This window comes from Euleptes europaea, chromosome 10 (genome assembly GCF_029931775.1).
Source record: "Euleptes europaea isolate rEulEur1 chromosome 10, rEulEur1.hap1, whole genome shotgun sequence".
Classification (NCBI taxonomy): Eukaryota; Metazoa; Chordata; class Lepidosauria; order Squamata; family Sphaerodactylidae; genus Euleptes; species Euleptes europaea.
In genome coordinates, this window is record NC_079321.1 from 74,036,222 (window position 1) to 74,051,670 (window position 15,449).

The 15,449-nt window shown below is 42.4% G+C and overlaps 1 protein-coding gene across 2 annotated transcripts in view; it reads left to right on the top strand.

Moving 5' to 3' along the window:
- Positions 1 to 15,449, top strand: part of NKAIN2 (sodium/potassium transporting ATPase interacting 2) — a 722,370-nt gene that overhangs the window by 683,528 nt on the left and 23,393 nt on the right. The window contains exon 6 of one of the 2 annotated variants that reach the window (XM_056856242.1): positions 9,982 to 10,038. The exons of the other annotated variant lie outside the window; for it this stretch is intronic. Coding sequence (XP_056712220.1) covers positions 9,982 to 10,038 — 57 coding nt within the window. The remainder of the gene's footprint in view (positions 1 to 9,981; positions 10,039 to 15,449) is intronic. 2 annotated transcript variants of the gene reach the window in all.

Sequence of the window (15,449 nt, forward strand, 5' to 3'; positions counted from 1 at the left end):
ATTCTGAATAATTTGTCATACTGTAAAACAAAGACTGGGGTTTTATGTCCAGCATCTTGGATCTAAAACAATCTGCAACTGCTTGAAGCAAATGTGGAGAGTGGGAAAATGCAGTGTTAGAAGACAATTACTTTTTCTGAAATGAAACACTACAAAACAACCCCTTCACCTTCAAAAAATTATTCACAAGTGCTATGTATTATTATACCTTATTTTTTGCTCCATAACACGCACTTTTTTCCTCCTCAAAAGTGAGGGGAAATGTCTGTGCGTGTTATGGAGCGAATGTGCGCACAGAGCCGGCTGGGCACGCTGGAATGACGCGAGCCGGCTCTTTGCGTCCCGTTCCAATGCGCCCAGCCGGCTCTGTGCGCCCGCCCGCCTCCCAGATGGGAGGCAGGTGGGGCGCACAGAGCCGGCTGGGCGCGCTGGAACAGCGAGCCGGCTTTCCCCACCCGCCTCCCAGCTGGGAGGTGGGCGGGATGCACAGAGCCGGCTGGGTGCACTGGAACAACAAGCCGGCTTTCCCCGCCCGCCTCCCAGCTGGGAGGCAGGCGGGGCGCACAGAGCCGGCTCGCGTCGTTCCAGCGCGAGCCGGCTTTCCCCGCCCCGATGGCCAGCTGGGGGAGGGCGTGTTATGGTCAGGTGCATGCTATGGAGCGAAAAATACGGTACTTTTGATTTACACTGAATGTTCAGCTCCTGTAAGCTGACTGTTGGCATGAACTGGCACATCAGTTCATTGTAAGACATTTACGCTATAATGGTGAAGTCAGGGAGACCTCTTAGTTCATGCTGCTTCCAGTATACAATTCAGAATTGCCAAGAACGGGGATTAATACATTTGGGTTTCTCCCGGGTTAGTAAAGTTAATAAATTCTATTGAGCGGATACAATTCAATTACATTAATTTTGATATTTTTGTTTCAATAGCAACTTATATTATTCAGTTTGTCATTAATACCAGTCAAGCAGTCAATTTATATTTACCAGCCTCCCATATTGTAAAAAGACCATTGCAATCCTATACAAATTTTGGATTGGATCCAGTGGCTCCCTTTTACTAAGTGAGCAATCTTCCTTCAAAGTAATGATTCCTCACTTAGCAGAAAGGAACCATTGGATCAAACCTGTTATAAATAATGGGAATAGTTAATCATCTCAAGACTTAAGCACTATAAAATCAAGATTATGTTTCTCTTAATAACAAGAACTTCTATTCACCTGTAGTGTGAAGGCTGGCCACATGTAAGAGAGTGCCATGCTGGCAAAATCTCAAAGAGAAATGCTGTAGAGCTATAATAGAATATCAGTTAGGGAAGAGACCTACAAAGAGAAAGGAAACACAAGTGGTATCACATCCCCTCCTTCTTTGCATTGCTTTCCTTGAGTTTGATATCATAAAGCTGTTGTCATTCTAGTGTTGTTGGTATTATTAGCTATAACAATTTAAAACCACCAAAATATCAACACCTGTCTTTTCTTGGTGGGATATAATCTTACCCGAGCATCTTGTTTTTCAGAAATCTTATGACAACTACATTTTCTTAAAATTGCACAGTAACAGCCCATTCCTGAGCTCTTGGAGGGAAAGAGCTCAGGAGGCGCGCAAGTGCCCGCACCAGCATCTGGGCTTCTTGCGCCGGCACCCGGGCCATTTGCGCCGCCGCAAGAAGCAGGGACTCCGGTATTGGGCTGCTCACACCAGTCTCCCTGTGCTGCCGTGGCAGCGCAGCCCAGGGACACCAACTCGGCCTCCGCCAGCATACTAGGGGGCGTTCCCAGGGCATGCTGGGGGGCAGAGCTGCCAGTAGGCAGCTTCCTGACCCCTTTTACCTCAGGTTCGCTGTCAACAACAACAGCGTTGCTGTGCCAGCTTTTTGCTGGTGCAGCCTCGCTGTTTTCAATGGGGCAAAATGCCCGATTTTCAAGCCAAAAAATATTTGAAAGGCTTTTTAAAGCCTTTTGGCGGCTGGGGAATGGTTTTGGAGGCACCGCAGCAGTGCCTCGGCCATGCCTTCCTCGGCCCCCAAAGGCTCAGGAATGGGCTGTCATTCTATTACTTTGAAATATTCATTTAATCAGTAAACTCTTGCACTTTGACTCTTCTCGTACAAGCTTTGTGTCAGGAAAATTCAACAATTAAATGTGGTGTTTTTTAAAAGCTTATTAAATATTTAGTTGTTTAGTGAAAAGCTCTGGAGGATCATCAATAAAACAACAGACTTGTGGAATTTGTAGGCTACATGAAATTAAAAGACAAGCCTAGCTACTTCACTTAATTCTGCCTCACCAGGCTCTTCTCTGCTCAGGGAAGCAAGGTCTGTAGGAAACTGGCACGCTCTAAAAATCACAACCACGGCGCAGTGCAATAGGCCAAGGAGACTCCATATTGGTTCACACAGCCATAGTCTGTTTCTGTCTTCTTGATTCAATCTTTGGGTGAATATAGTCATTTCCCCAAAGCAGTGTTAGTCAGGTAGAAGTTTTTTTTGTTTTTTAACAAACATATGTTTTTTATTGTATTTCAGTGTATTGTTTAATTTCTTAATTCTCCATCATCCACATTGAATCATAGAATTAAAAGTTGGAAGGGGCCTAAAGGACATCCAGTTCAACTCTTTGCACCATGCAGGATGGAGGATTCCACTTCGTCCTCCCTTTTGTCTTGCTTGAAGAAGTAGCAGCTAATCAGCGTCGCAATGCTACCAGTCATTATCTGTGCTCAGTATAGCCTCTTGACTCTTTCCCTAACCCAAAAGCAGATAGGGAGGAATACTTCACTAATAATGCAGTCCTATGCAGAGTTGCACCCTTCTAAGCCCATTGACATAAATGGATTTAGAAGACTGCTGCAAACAATTTTTTCATCTTCTTGGGAATAAATTCCTTTGAATTATTTCTGAGTAAATGACCCTGAGTAGATGTCCCTGGTGGTCCCTTCCAACTCTATGATTCTATTATTCTATGAAAGATACAGAAATTCAGGCAGAGAGCAATACAATTTTTAAAAGTGCTATAAGTTACTGCAAGATTTTCTTATTTGTTTCTTGCTTGCTGAAGATATTTCAGTGGCCCAAATATTAATATCTCATAATGCAAATAATCACAGTTCCTTACATGTCTGCTTAATTTACTTTATATAGTTCCACATTTTTCTCATTCACTCTATTGAACTCACAATCAGGCCTGATTAAACATGTTACAGGTGGGTAAGCAGATCTTAACACAATCTTTCATGCATCCAGCATTTTATTTACCTGGCTCTCTGCTGTTTCGTGTGTAACTTTAGCAGGCCAGAGATTCATAATAGGGGTGGGCCTCCTTTGGTGTGCTAATTTGGTATGTGTAGCATCATTGTACACATACCAGCACAGTTTAAATAAGATGCTGGACATGTGTAAGATCACACAGTTAAGTTCCTCTTGCCTGCTAGCATTCTATTTAAATTAGGCCTCAGAATGATGTGGCTTGATTCTGGATTTCTTCCACCTTTCAATCCATCTTTTTGAAATGTGCATTTTAATTTGCATTAGTGATTGTAACAGCAGATGCAGTCATTGCAGTTTTTTCAGATTAATTAGTTAATAAGCAGTTGTGATTTTATGCATGAGACCCCAGAATATTAGTTAATCTGTTTCAAACCTAGTTGGTTTAGGCCTGCCAACCTCCAGGTGGGGCCTGGGGTTCTTCTGGATCTCCAGACTGCATAGATCAGTTCTCCTGGAGGAAATGGCAGCTTTGGAGGGTGGAACTTATAGCATAATGTTCCCACTGAGCTCCTTCTCCTCCAGTAGGGTTGCCAGACCTTCGCCAGGGGCCAAGGATCCTTCAGTTTGGGCCCCCTCCCCCCAGTGCCATCCAGCTGGCCAGCAGAGGTCTTAACTGGGCTTAAAATGAGGCCCCAGCCCCATTGGCATGATGGCATCATTCTGGAAGTGACATTATCACATCAGCACAGTCGAGGAAGATGCTCTGGTATTTGGGCAAAACTCTATGGTAAAAACACCCTCTGCCATAGAGTTTTTTGCCCAAATACCAGAGTGTCTCCCTCAACATAACTGATGTGATGACATTACTTCCAGAAGTGATGTCATCGTGTCGGCCTCCCTCTGCAGCTGGTAAGTCCACCCCCATCCCCTGCCAATTGCCAGGGAGGACCTCGCAGCCCACCTTCCTCAAACTCTAACTTCCCCAGGCACTGGCCCCAAATCTCCAGGGATTATCCAAGCAGGAGTTGGCAGCCATAAACTGATGGTAGTTATGCAGTCAGAAATGATGCCAATATGTTTTCAGAGAATGAAGAAATTTCATTTCTCTAGACTTAAATTCCAAAAATTGATCTCTGAAAACCATACAGCATTTATGTTAATGTGTGTATGTGTTGCCAGGTTTTCACCACCTATTTCATACAGCCAGCATGTTGTAGTGGTTAAGGTGTCAGACTAGGACCTGGGAAACCCAGATTCGAATCCCCACTCGGCCAAGGGAATAGGCCAGTCACACACTCACAGGTAGTATTTGGATGGGAGACCTCCAAGGAATATCAGGGCCATGATGTGAAGGCAGACCATAGAAAACCACCTCTGAAGTCTCTTGCCTTGAAAACCCTATGGGGTTGCCGTAATTCTGCTATGATGGCCAAAAAAAAAAAAAAAGACTTAAATTCCAAAAACTGATCTCTGAATACCATACAGCATTCATGTGAAAGTGTGTATGTGCAGCCAGGTGTTCACCACCTATTTCATACAATACTCTCTTTGAAGCTCTGATCTACTTCTTATAGGGTCTTGCAGAATTTTGAACAGTTGCAATATTATGTGGCCTATCTAATCACTTACAATGAAATGATTGAAAATAAATACATGGAAACAAAATATTTTATTTTTAAAAAAGCTTTAAGGATACAGAAATAGAGTGCAAACATTACATTGTCAGAGAGCAGTTTGCTATTTGGATCTGTGTTTCTGTTTTGAACGCAGTTTTCCCCTCAGGGATCCTTTCTATGTGGCTAGAATAATTCAAGATCATGCAAAATTTGCAACCTAACAACTGGAATGCCATGAGATGATTATTGCTTACATTATTTTGGTCCTCAGTGGTTTCTGGGGGCAGTAAAAAAGCACAGAAAAACCAAACATATGCATGTATTCCTTTAATACAAATACAAAACACCTCACATATGATAATATTTTCCTAGCAGTTCAGCAAGCCTTTGATAAGAAGCTGATATAGGTAAACTAAGGTTAAGTAGTTGAAACGTGGATTATAATTTTCCATGTTGCCTCAATGCAGTGACATTCCCAGTGTATATTGCTGTGTGCTGGAGAGCTTGCCTCTATTATGAGGGTCTCAGCTTTTGAATGGGAGAGGTAAAATTATCCAGACCCCCCCCCCCCAAATAATCTAGGTTTCTTGGATTATATGCATACAAATCTCAGCTTTCTATCTGTTGCGTAAGTATCATGGAGATCAAGCATAAGCCCTGCCACACAAGTGTAGAGCAATGCCAGTATAGCTGACACTAGGGTTGTCAGGCAGTGCCTGAAACCAATGAGAGGGTTGTGGGGGGGGGGGGGAGGCAGCATCCTGGGAGAAAAATTAAAAAGAAAAATTAAGCCTTGGCCCAGCACACAACAATATACACTGGGAGTGTCACTGCGTTGAGGCAACATGGAAAATTATAATCATTGTTTCAACTACTTCACCTTCGTTTACCTATATCAGCTTCTTATCAAAGGCTTGCTTTTGGGGCCAGTGCAATATACCCAGCAATATAGGCCACATAATATTGCAACTGTTCAAAATTCTGCAAGACCCTATAAGAAATAGATCCACGCAAACTCCCAGTTTCAGTGGAGAAGTGTAGCCCCATTCTACACACCCTATCCTTTGACATATGGGTGTCCTGGCTGAAGCTTATAAAGTGATTAGGAAAACTGTGGTTGCCTGCAGAGTTAGACAATATGCAAAGCTGCATCTTAGCTGTATAAGAATGGTGGGAGTCAGCAGTGTGATGCAATAGTTAAAAAGGCAAATGTGATCTTGGGCTGTATCAATAGAAGTATAGTGTCTAGATGACATGAAATGATGGTATTGCTTTACTCTGCTCTGGTTAGACCTCACCTAGAGTACTGTGTTCAGTTTTGGGCACTGCAATTTAAGAAGGATATAGACAAGTTGGAACGTGTCCAGAGGAGGGCAACAAAGATGGTAAGGGGTCTGGAGACGAAGTCCTATGAGGTAAGGATGAAGGAGCTGTGTATGTTTAGCCTGAAGAGGAGAAGACTGAGAGGGGATATGATAACCATCTTCAAGTACTTGAGGGGCTGTCATATAGAGGAGGGTGCTGAGTTGTTTTCTGTTGCCCCAGAGGGTTGGACCAGAACCAATGGGTTGAAATTAAGTCAAAAGAGTTTCCATCTAGACATTAGGAAGAATTTTCTAACCGTTAGAGCAGTTCCTCAGTGGAACAGATTTCCTCGGGAGGTGGTAAGCTCTCCTTCCCTGGAGGTTTTTAAGGAGAGGCTAGATTGCCATCTGTCAGCAATCTGATTCTATGACCTTAGGCAGATCATGAGAGGGAGGGCATCTTGGCCATCTTCTGGGCACGGTGTAGGGGTCACTGGGTGTGTGTGGGGGAGGTAGTTGTGAATTTCCTGCATTGTGCAAGGGATTGGACTAGATTACCTTGGTGGTCCCTTCCAACTCTATGATTCTATGAGTCAAGGTTTGTGGAGTGTTTCTATATTGCCATCTCTTTCACCAGTGAAATGTTATGATGGTGCCAAAGGCAGAACCTGGGATGACGGAGCTTAGGAAAAGGGGTCCAGCTCCATGCTAGGTACGACCTATTGTTTCCCATTCTTGCCTCTATGTCAGCACAGCTGCATCCACCCCATGTTTACAGTGGTGCACCATTGGTGCAGCATTACATTAGCATCTCCAGTTATGTTGGTGTAGCACTTAATTGCATCCTAAGCAGCTTCCAGAGTGGCCTTAGGATAGTGTCATAGTATGTGGGATGTTCCTTATTTTGAGTGAGATGCATGCAATATATTTTGAGTCTTTCCCAATTATTGAGCAATGTTCAACTGCACTTGTATTTTTTCCTCTAATCTATCCCTTTTCATCTTCTTAATTTTTAAGGTCAGAAATTAGTTCTATACATTGTATAACCCTGATATATAATGAAAAGCCACCCATTATATAGTAGCTATGACTCAAAGAACAGCAAATCACGTTATATATACCCCAAGGGACTTTGAACTAGTATTTCTCAAAGCAGAAGCTAAGCATATAACAACACTGTAAGAAGTCTGGAATATGGTGGGTGGGGAGCATAGCCAAGACTTTGGATGTATCAAACTAGTTTTCTAGATCCTGCTCATGATATGCACAAAGGGGTTGGATCCTATGTTTTCCCACTGTGAGGAATTACAGGAATATTTCCTTCGATGGAAAAAGTCTTCCTCATATGAAGATTCCATGTTTAGCAACAAGACCACTGAGAGACATTACAGGTTCCCACACAGAGATTTCCTCTGTGCCCCAATCTAAACCCAGCCCAAACATCATTTCAAAGCAAATCACATGATTTCTGCTTGGCTTCATAGGCCCCAGTGTAAACAGGTGTTTAACAAAGAGGGCCAGTGGATCTATTCCCCACTGCTTATTTAGAAACCTTTGTTCTGTCTTGTCTTCTACTGCTATATAATTTAAGAGCAACCCCTGACCTGGATTGCCCAGGCTAGCTTGATCTCATGAGATCTCGAAAGCTCAGCAGGGTCAATCTGGGTTAGTGTTTGGATGGGGGACCACCAAGGAAGTCAGGGCCATGTCGCAGCGGCAGGCAATGGCAAACCACCTCTGAATGTCTCTTGCCTTGAAAACCGTAGGTGGTTGCCATAAGTTGGCTGCAACTTGACAGCACTTTACACACACAGTTTAAGACCCAAACTGAACATTATGTAATAGATATGGTGTAGCAATCCTAAATGGTATGTTTTAATGAAAAACTGTTACAGAATGGCCTTTTTATGCGAGGCTGTTCCCCTCATGGTCACCCCTCTGACTGCTGCGGGGCTTTGCTGTTGGGGAATACCTGGAGATCTTTGGGGTGGAGCCTGAGGGTGGGGTTTGGGGGGGGAGGGACTTTAATGCCATAGAGTCCAATTGCCAAAGCGGCCATTTTCTCCAGGAGAACTGATCTCTATTGGTTGTAGATCAGTTGTAATAGCAGGAGATCTCCAGCTAGTACCTGGAGATTGGCAACCCTAGACATGTACATTTCACAATATTGTCCTGATCTTTACAGCACTTCAAACAAACAAACCTGCATACAGACAGAAACATACACCTTGATCAACTGGTACTATGTAACTTAAAGCTCAGCTGAGGTGCAGCTGGTTTAAATAATAGCGAGCAATTAGTCTGAGGACAAAATCAGCAGTGGCATTTTATAATTACAATTAATTTAAAGGTTAATTTCCTTTGGTGCTAAAATCTTATTTAAAACATTTACCAGGAAAGGAAATTAGGATGTTACTATCAAGATGCATGGAGTGCTTCTGGGAATCCATGCCTATTATCAGTAGAAAATTACGTTAGGCTCAAAGTGGGAATTTCAATTCATTTTAGTGTATAATAGATGGTGATCAGAGCCCTGAGTTGGAGGATTTTGGTTAGGGGAGACTATAAGATTTGCATTTCCTTTTGTTTGAGGGATTAATTGGAAATGTTTTTAACAAAAAGGCTGGGTTTCTATGCAAACAAGTGCAACATGAAAGGAAAATTGGTTATGGATTGCTGCCTTCCTCACTAATGAAGTTTATGTTAAGGAAATCCCTAAGAGACACAGTTGTGCTATGAAAAATATTAATACATAGAGTCATACACTGAAAATGATGCTGTCACTAGTGTCCTATATGTCAATTTACCGTTTCCCACTCTATCTGGCCCAGTTGTCCCCAAACATCCATCACTGTCTCTTTAGGGAACAGTCGAGCTTGAGTTTCAAATACATCTAAATAATAGTGGTGTTTTTTATGTTACTGTTTGGGTGGCTCATCATCATGATGGCATACAATTTAATAAAACCAGTGCTTCATCTTGGTAAGGGGATAGTTCCACAATGAATGTTTTTTTTATATATTTTTCTTTATCATATTACTTGAACATATTTTTAATGAAATTTTGTTTTAAAGCGCACTGCTTCTGGTTGTAGTAGAACCTGCAGTAGAAATTAACTGATTCATTAAATAACTACAGGTCTCACAAAATGCTATAATTCCCCTTTAAGAAGAAAATAATTGCCACATCCAAACTCTTTTCCCCCCCAGTCACTCAAATACTGGCATTAGAAAAGTTATTAGCTTAAATGGGAGACTAGCCCATCAAGCAAATTTGTCTCGTTCATTTCTGACATTGTTGTGGTTGGGTGGGATTGGAGAAGCAGTTAACACCAATAAGGTGTTATCCATGCTTTAATGATATAGAGTTATGTTTTCTGAACTGGGGTTTAAGAACCCCCTTAGCTACGGTTAGCAAAAGTTGGATGAACTGGGGGTTGAGGGAGGGAGGGAGAATTTGGGTTCAAGAGGAGGAGAGCGGAGTAAACTGAACATGTAACCAATGGCCCACTTCTTGTTGCTAGTGTTTAGTTGGTGATACATCTACACCATGCCTAAGTGGCATAACAAGAGTCCAAGTCCAGTGTGGGACATAAGCCCACATCCCATTTGGCCACTGTTATGCATCTTCCCACTGCATGCTGCCTTATTTCACATTCTCTTCATCCACCCCACCCCACCTCCCAAAAATAGCGTTTACAGTTTAGCAGGATTATACTGTTTTGTAATAGTTAAAGCAGCAGCCCTTTGTTTATTAATTATTTCTTTAAAAAGCACTACCTATCACAGAAAAATCACATCTATATTTTCTCAAACTCTTATCTGAGTTTTGGCCTGCTAAAATTTACAGCTGAATACCCGATGATGGGAGGAAGATTGGTCTACTGGCTCCCTGGAGCAAACCAAAGTATGTATTCCTTTAAAAATTTGAATATCTTGCTTAGAGTCCCCTTTGTTAAGAAGGTTATGATGACAGGAATGCCTTGCAGGGCCTTTTGCATAATGACCTACAGCTGGGGTCCCTAACCTATTTGAGCCTGCGGGCACCTTTGGAATTCTGACTCTGGGTGGTGGGCTCAACTGCAAAATGGTTGCCGCAGAAGACTGAGCAAGGCGCAAAACGACTGCCATAGGATGCAGAACCAAACACAACATTACCGCCACAGGAAATGGAGCCAAGCATAAAATGTCAGGAAGTGAGTTCATGCATAATCCCAATAGTAACACTTCAGCACATCAGGCAGAAGCTCTGCTTAACGAGATGCCTTTTAAAATGAACATATTGTTGAAAAAATATTTTCTTTCATGCACGCAGTTTACCTTGAGTCGCACAGTCCTTGTGCTATGTTAGCAGTTGCTGCCAAAAGCAATTAAAAAAAAATCTGCTCAGCCAATTAGATTTCCCATAGCCAATCAGAAACCCTGCCGAACAAAAGCCCCACCAGGCCCTGCCCACTTTCTAAAAACACTTGGTGGACACCAGGAAAGATGTCAGTGGGTGATCTGGCACCCATAGGCACCACTTTTGGGGACTCCTAACAAATCGAATCTTTGAGATTCACTTTTCGAATCTGGCTAATACCTTAGAAGGCTGTATGACTTTCTCATCCAGATTTGTTTTTGAAATGATTTTATGTTTGATGTTTTAGATGATTTTCTGATTCTTAATGTTTGATTTGTGGTTATGTTCTAAGTTGTTTTCTGAAGCTGCTCAGAACCTTAGTAGACAGAGAAAAATAAAAATTGTGTATAAATAAAAGCAATTATCTGTCTTCTAGTGGTTACTTTACAGTTTTTTTACACAGAAGTATTGGGAACTAACCTACCCCAACCTGAAATCTTTCATTCCATACTATGTAATAAAACAGTTTTACGCACAAATACCTATATTATTAGACAATACATTGCCTAAAGCTCAATTCATAGTCTATTGTATAGGTTTCGGAGGTGCTTCTACAGGGCTCTGTGATCAGGAGTCAGACTAATTATTTGGTTCCTCTATACAAATATTACCAGCACAGTGTCAATTTAGCCATGAGCAGAGTTGACAGGTTGGCAACCAGTGTGATATCATGGGAGGGGGGGTTCATGGGAGAGTAGCTGTCAGTGATGGCTGATGTCACTTTCAGGATAAACCCGAAAGGTAAAAACGTAGAGTTTTCAGCAATATCTAGAGAGGACTGATGTCACTTCCATGTTTTTTTTCCAGAAATGACATCAGTCCTCTTGACGAATTGCCAAAAACTGTATGCTTTTATCATAGAGCTTCCAGTGATTCCTAGAGGTGTGACATCACTTTCAGGTTTTCCCCAAACTTCTTTGGTAATTTGAAATAGCTGGGGACTGTTTGGTGAATTCATTTGGTATGTGGCAATGGAGATGTCTAGCAAGCTTGTCCCTCTTACAAGTTCTGCAGAACGCTGGATTTGCATGCTGGATGCTCAGGAGCTTCTTAACAGACAGCAATAGAGAAAGTGTCCTGAAATGCTGCAAGTATTTGCTGTGGACTCTTTTTCATTCTTTAGGTCTTCAGAATTCTCTTAGTCGTGGTGGAGTTTTCTTTCTTTTGTACGAGTTTTTATCTTCCCCCCCCCCTTTCCTTATCCCCATACTGCCCTGGTAATAAGCTGCCTACAGCAATCTCTTGCTAACAGCTTTTTTCATTAGAGACACAATGATCCAACATTGCTTGCATTTTCTCTAGATGGTGATGATTGGGTACAACCTGCAGAATTTTCCAGTCTATTTGAAGCATTTGGTCAATTTGAAAATACTTTAGGGACCATTATAGAATGTCCTCATGTGCAAATGGCACATGATGATGGAAATGATCCTAGCAATATCCTGACCCAACTGAAATATAATTTAGAAAGTGAGAAGAAATTATATTTTAAGCATTTCTTGTGTCATCTGTAAGGTCTTTGCATATACATTATAAGCTGTCAGTAGTACTTTGTACTTCTAGAATGTTCCATGTTCCCAGTCTAGTACATTCTGCATTCTTGTCACGGGAAAGATTACTGAAGAACTGGGCAACACTGGAATACCTGCGGTACTAAAATACTAAAGACCAAACAGACAATGCTTGTAGGTGGATGAGAACCAGGACAATCTAAAGCCCTGCATGAATTAACTACAGTTACCAGATATATAAATCTGGCCACCCAAAATAAGTGTTATGCGGATGTGCTCTAAAACAAAAGGCAGTTAATGGTCTTTCTACAATATTGATGTAAGGGTGTAGTAAATATGCAGTTGCTTATTAGTTATTACAGACATGTTACTCTAAGAAGCATTTCTCCAGTTAGGAAATTGCCAAGGACATCCCAAGCAGTTACACTCTTCTAAGCCTTTGATCGATTTAGAAGGGTTTAACTAGGCTGATCTCGTCAGATCTCAGAAGCTAAGCAGGGTCAGCCCTGGTTAGTATATGGATGGGAGACCACCAAGGAATACAAGGGTTGCTATACAGAGGAAGGCACTGGCAAACCACCTCTGTTAGTCTCTTGCCTTGAAAACCCCATAAAGGGTCGCCATAAGTCGGCTGCGACTTGACGGCACTTTACACACACACAACTCTGCTTAAGATGGCACAGTGCATTCCCCAGCATACCAGTCATAGTATTGATAGGGAAATGAGATTTCCTTTCCTCCCTTGCAGTTAGATCACCTGTGGGTATTGAGAATTGTTGCATGGTATATGGTTGCACAAGAGCTATGACTACATGACATCGCTGGTATTGAGCAATACAGATTCCCTTTACTGAAGCACATGCTATTTTGGAACTCTTTTTTAAAAAAGAGGCTGACTACCCTCCTCCTGTAGAAATCCAGCGGAGAAGTGCTCAAGTAGCAGTTTAGGATAATAACAATGATTTTAAAAGCATGTTAAACATGGACAACTTCTTGCAACTTTATTCCACTATTGTTGAACCCCTTCCTCCCCCCCAAAAAAACCTTTTTTTTACTGTGCTCAAGTGTTCACTGCTGTTCATATTCATTTCTTCTCTCAGCATGGCTCTCTGTTTGCAGCAGAACTCTTCACTGTGAAAGGCTAACATATTGCACTACTAACACTGAATAGGACCTTAATACAGTCATAGTGCATTCCTGAGATCTAAGGGCAAAAGCCCTTAGGAGGCCAGGAAGGCACCACAACAGCGTCCGGGCCCCCTGTGCCAGCGTCTGAGCAACTAACTCCGGCTTAGTGGCCTGAACACCGGCGGGAAGGCCCGGACACCCATTGCAAGGCACAGCGCCGTCCCGGGATGCCAACGGGGGCTTCCGGCTGTGTCCAAACATTGTCAAAGGCCGCGCCAGCATTCCAGGAGGCGTTCCCGGGGCATTCCGGCGCTGGGCTGGGAATGCCCCTTTTAATTTTGGGCGAGGTCCGCCACCTGGTGGCGTATCTCCCATGCAACCCTATGAGGGTTGCATGGCTTTTTAACACTGGGAGGAGGTTTCGACAGGGCCGAAACCTCCTTTGGAGGCAGCGCAGCCGCATTGCAGGTCGAAACCTCCTTTCGAGGCAGCGCAGCCATGTTGCCTCCAAAGACCAGTGCACTGTAGACCTTTTTAACAAATGACAAAACCGGCTCTTTCTGATTTGGTTGGTTTGGTCATCTGGAAAGGCCTTCAAAGGAACCACCATATTTTAGATGTTTTTAAAGCTCATGAATTTGGTCCTAGCTGTTGGCTGGAAGGCTGAAGAAAGGATTTGTCACTCTTTATTTGATTTGATTTTGCTGTGACTTAATCTGGATTACAGAATTAGAAAATAATTTGAACAACAAACTATCTAAGGCAACGTATGCTATTAACAATGCAGTGGGTGGATTACAAGGTATAAGACATCATAAACCAAGTCATACCTACAATAATCACTGCAGTGGATTACAATCCTATTCCATTGTACAGGTGGCTTCTTAAGGAAATGGAGTTTTTCTTAAGAATGATCCTGAGTCTGATTAAGGACTCAACAAAGTGAGTTTATTCAGACGTCACAAACTTGGTAAACGACTGAGAGACAGGCTTATTTCTCACTAGGGTCCATAACTAACAGCGCAAGGGTGAAGGGTCACAACCTTTCTATCTATCCAACTCTCACACTTGCTGCCCCCTTCTGATCTTCCTTTCTTTAATCAATCTTTGTGCACTAGACACTGTATTTCCAACAGCTTCCTGGGCTGTTCCATTCTATTGCAATTCTCATAATCTCAGCTATTTAAAAAATATGAAATGTCCACAGAAGGCATTGTATCAATATATCCATACTTGATATGGTAAAACTCCAGCTGGAGCATGAAGAAAATTTCTCTCAGTTTACAAGAATCTCATAAGATCTGCTATGTGCAGTCCTTTTTGTTTAACAGCAGTCTCAAAATGACTGTTTCTTTACATTTGAGTTTTGTGTTCGAGTGATATTTCATGTATTTTAATTCTGGACAGATGGATGAGAAGAGTATAGGAGGGAGGGCACATTGCATCCTTCCCTGTTTTCCATTTTGTGAATCTCATGACTATGCACAGCTTACAGCTAAGCATTGTATTTTACACCCAGCAGCTCAGCCGCCTTTGGATGCCTTGCTTCCTTGCATGTTCATGCTCTGTGCCATGCTAATTCCTGTGCCTCTTCCCTATATTCTTCAGATAAGCTTCTCTCTCCCTCTTCATATTTCCCTTCAAAATTCAGATCTGATGTGTGTGTGTGTGTAAGCAAACATCTGCATGTGAAGATAAGGAGTGGTATTTGTGTGTGGTTAGTGTGTGTGTGTGTGTGTGTGGTATATAAGAAGTCTTTTGTGGATTTCTGTTTCCATGATCACAATGCCATGTTTCGCGAGAGAATGAGATGGGAGTACCAATTAAATTTTACAAATGGATTGTCAAAAGGACACGTGCTTCTATGTGGCTATGTGAACACATGCATGTTGTCCACTTAAAACCAAATTTTCTTGAGAAAAAAAGGTACAGTTAATAACAGTAATGATACTAATAAAGGTGAACATTATATTTCTGGCTCATATCGCATATCTTTCCTTCCCTCCCCAATTCTTTTCTTTGTTCTTCTCCTTTCATCCCCACTTGCTTTCATAGAATCAAAGAGTTGGAAGGGACCATCGGGGCCATCAACTCCAACCTTCTGCACAATGCAGGAAATTCACAACTACCTCCCCCCTCCGCACCCCTAGTGACCAGAAGATGGCCAAGATGCCCTCCTCTCATCATCTGCCTAAGGTCACAGAATCAGCATTGCTGACAGATGGCCATCTAACCTCTTCTTAAAAACCTCCAGGGAAGGAGAGCTTACCACCTCCC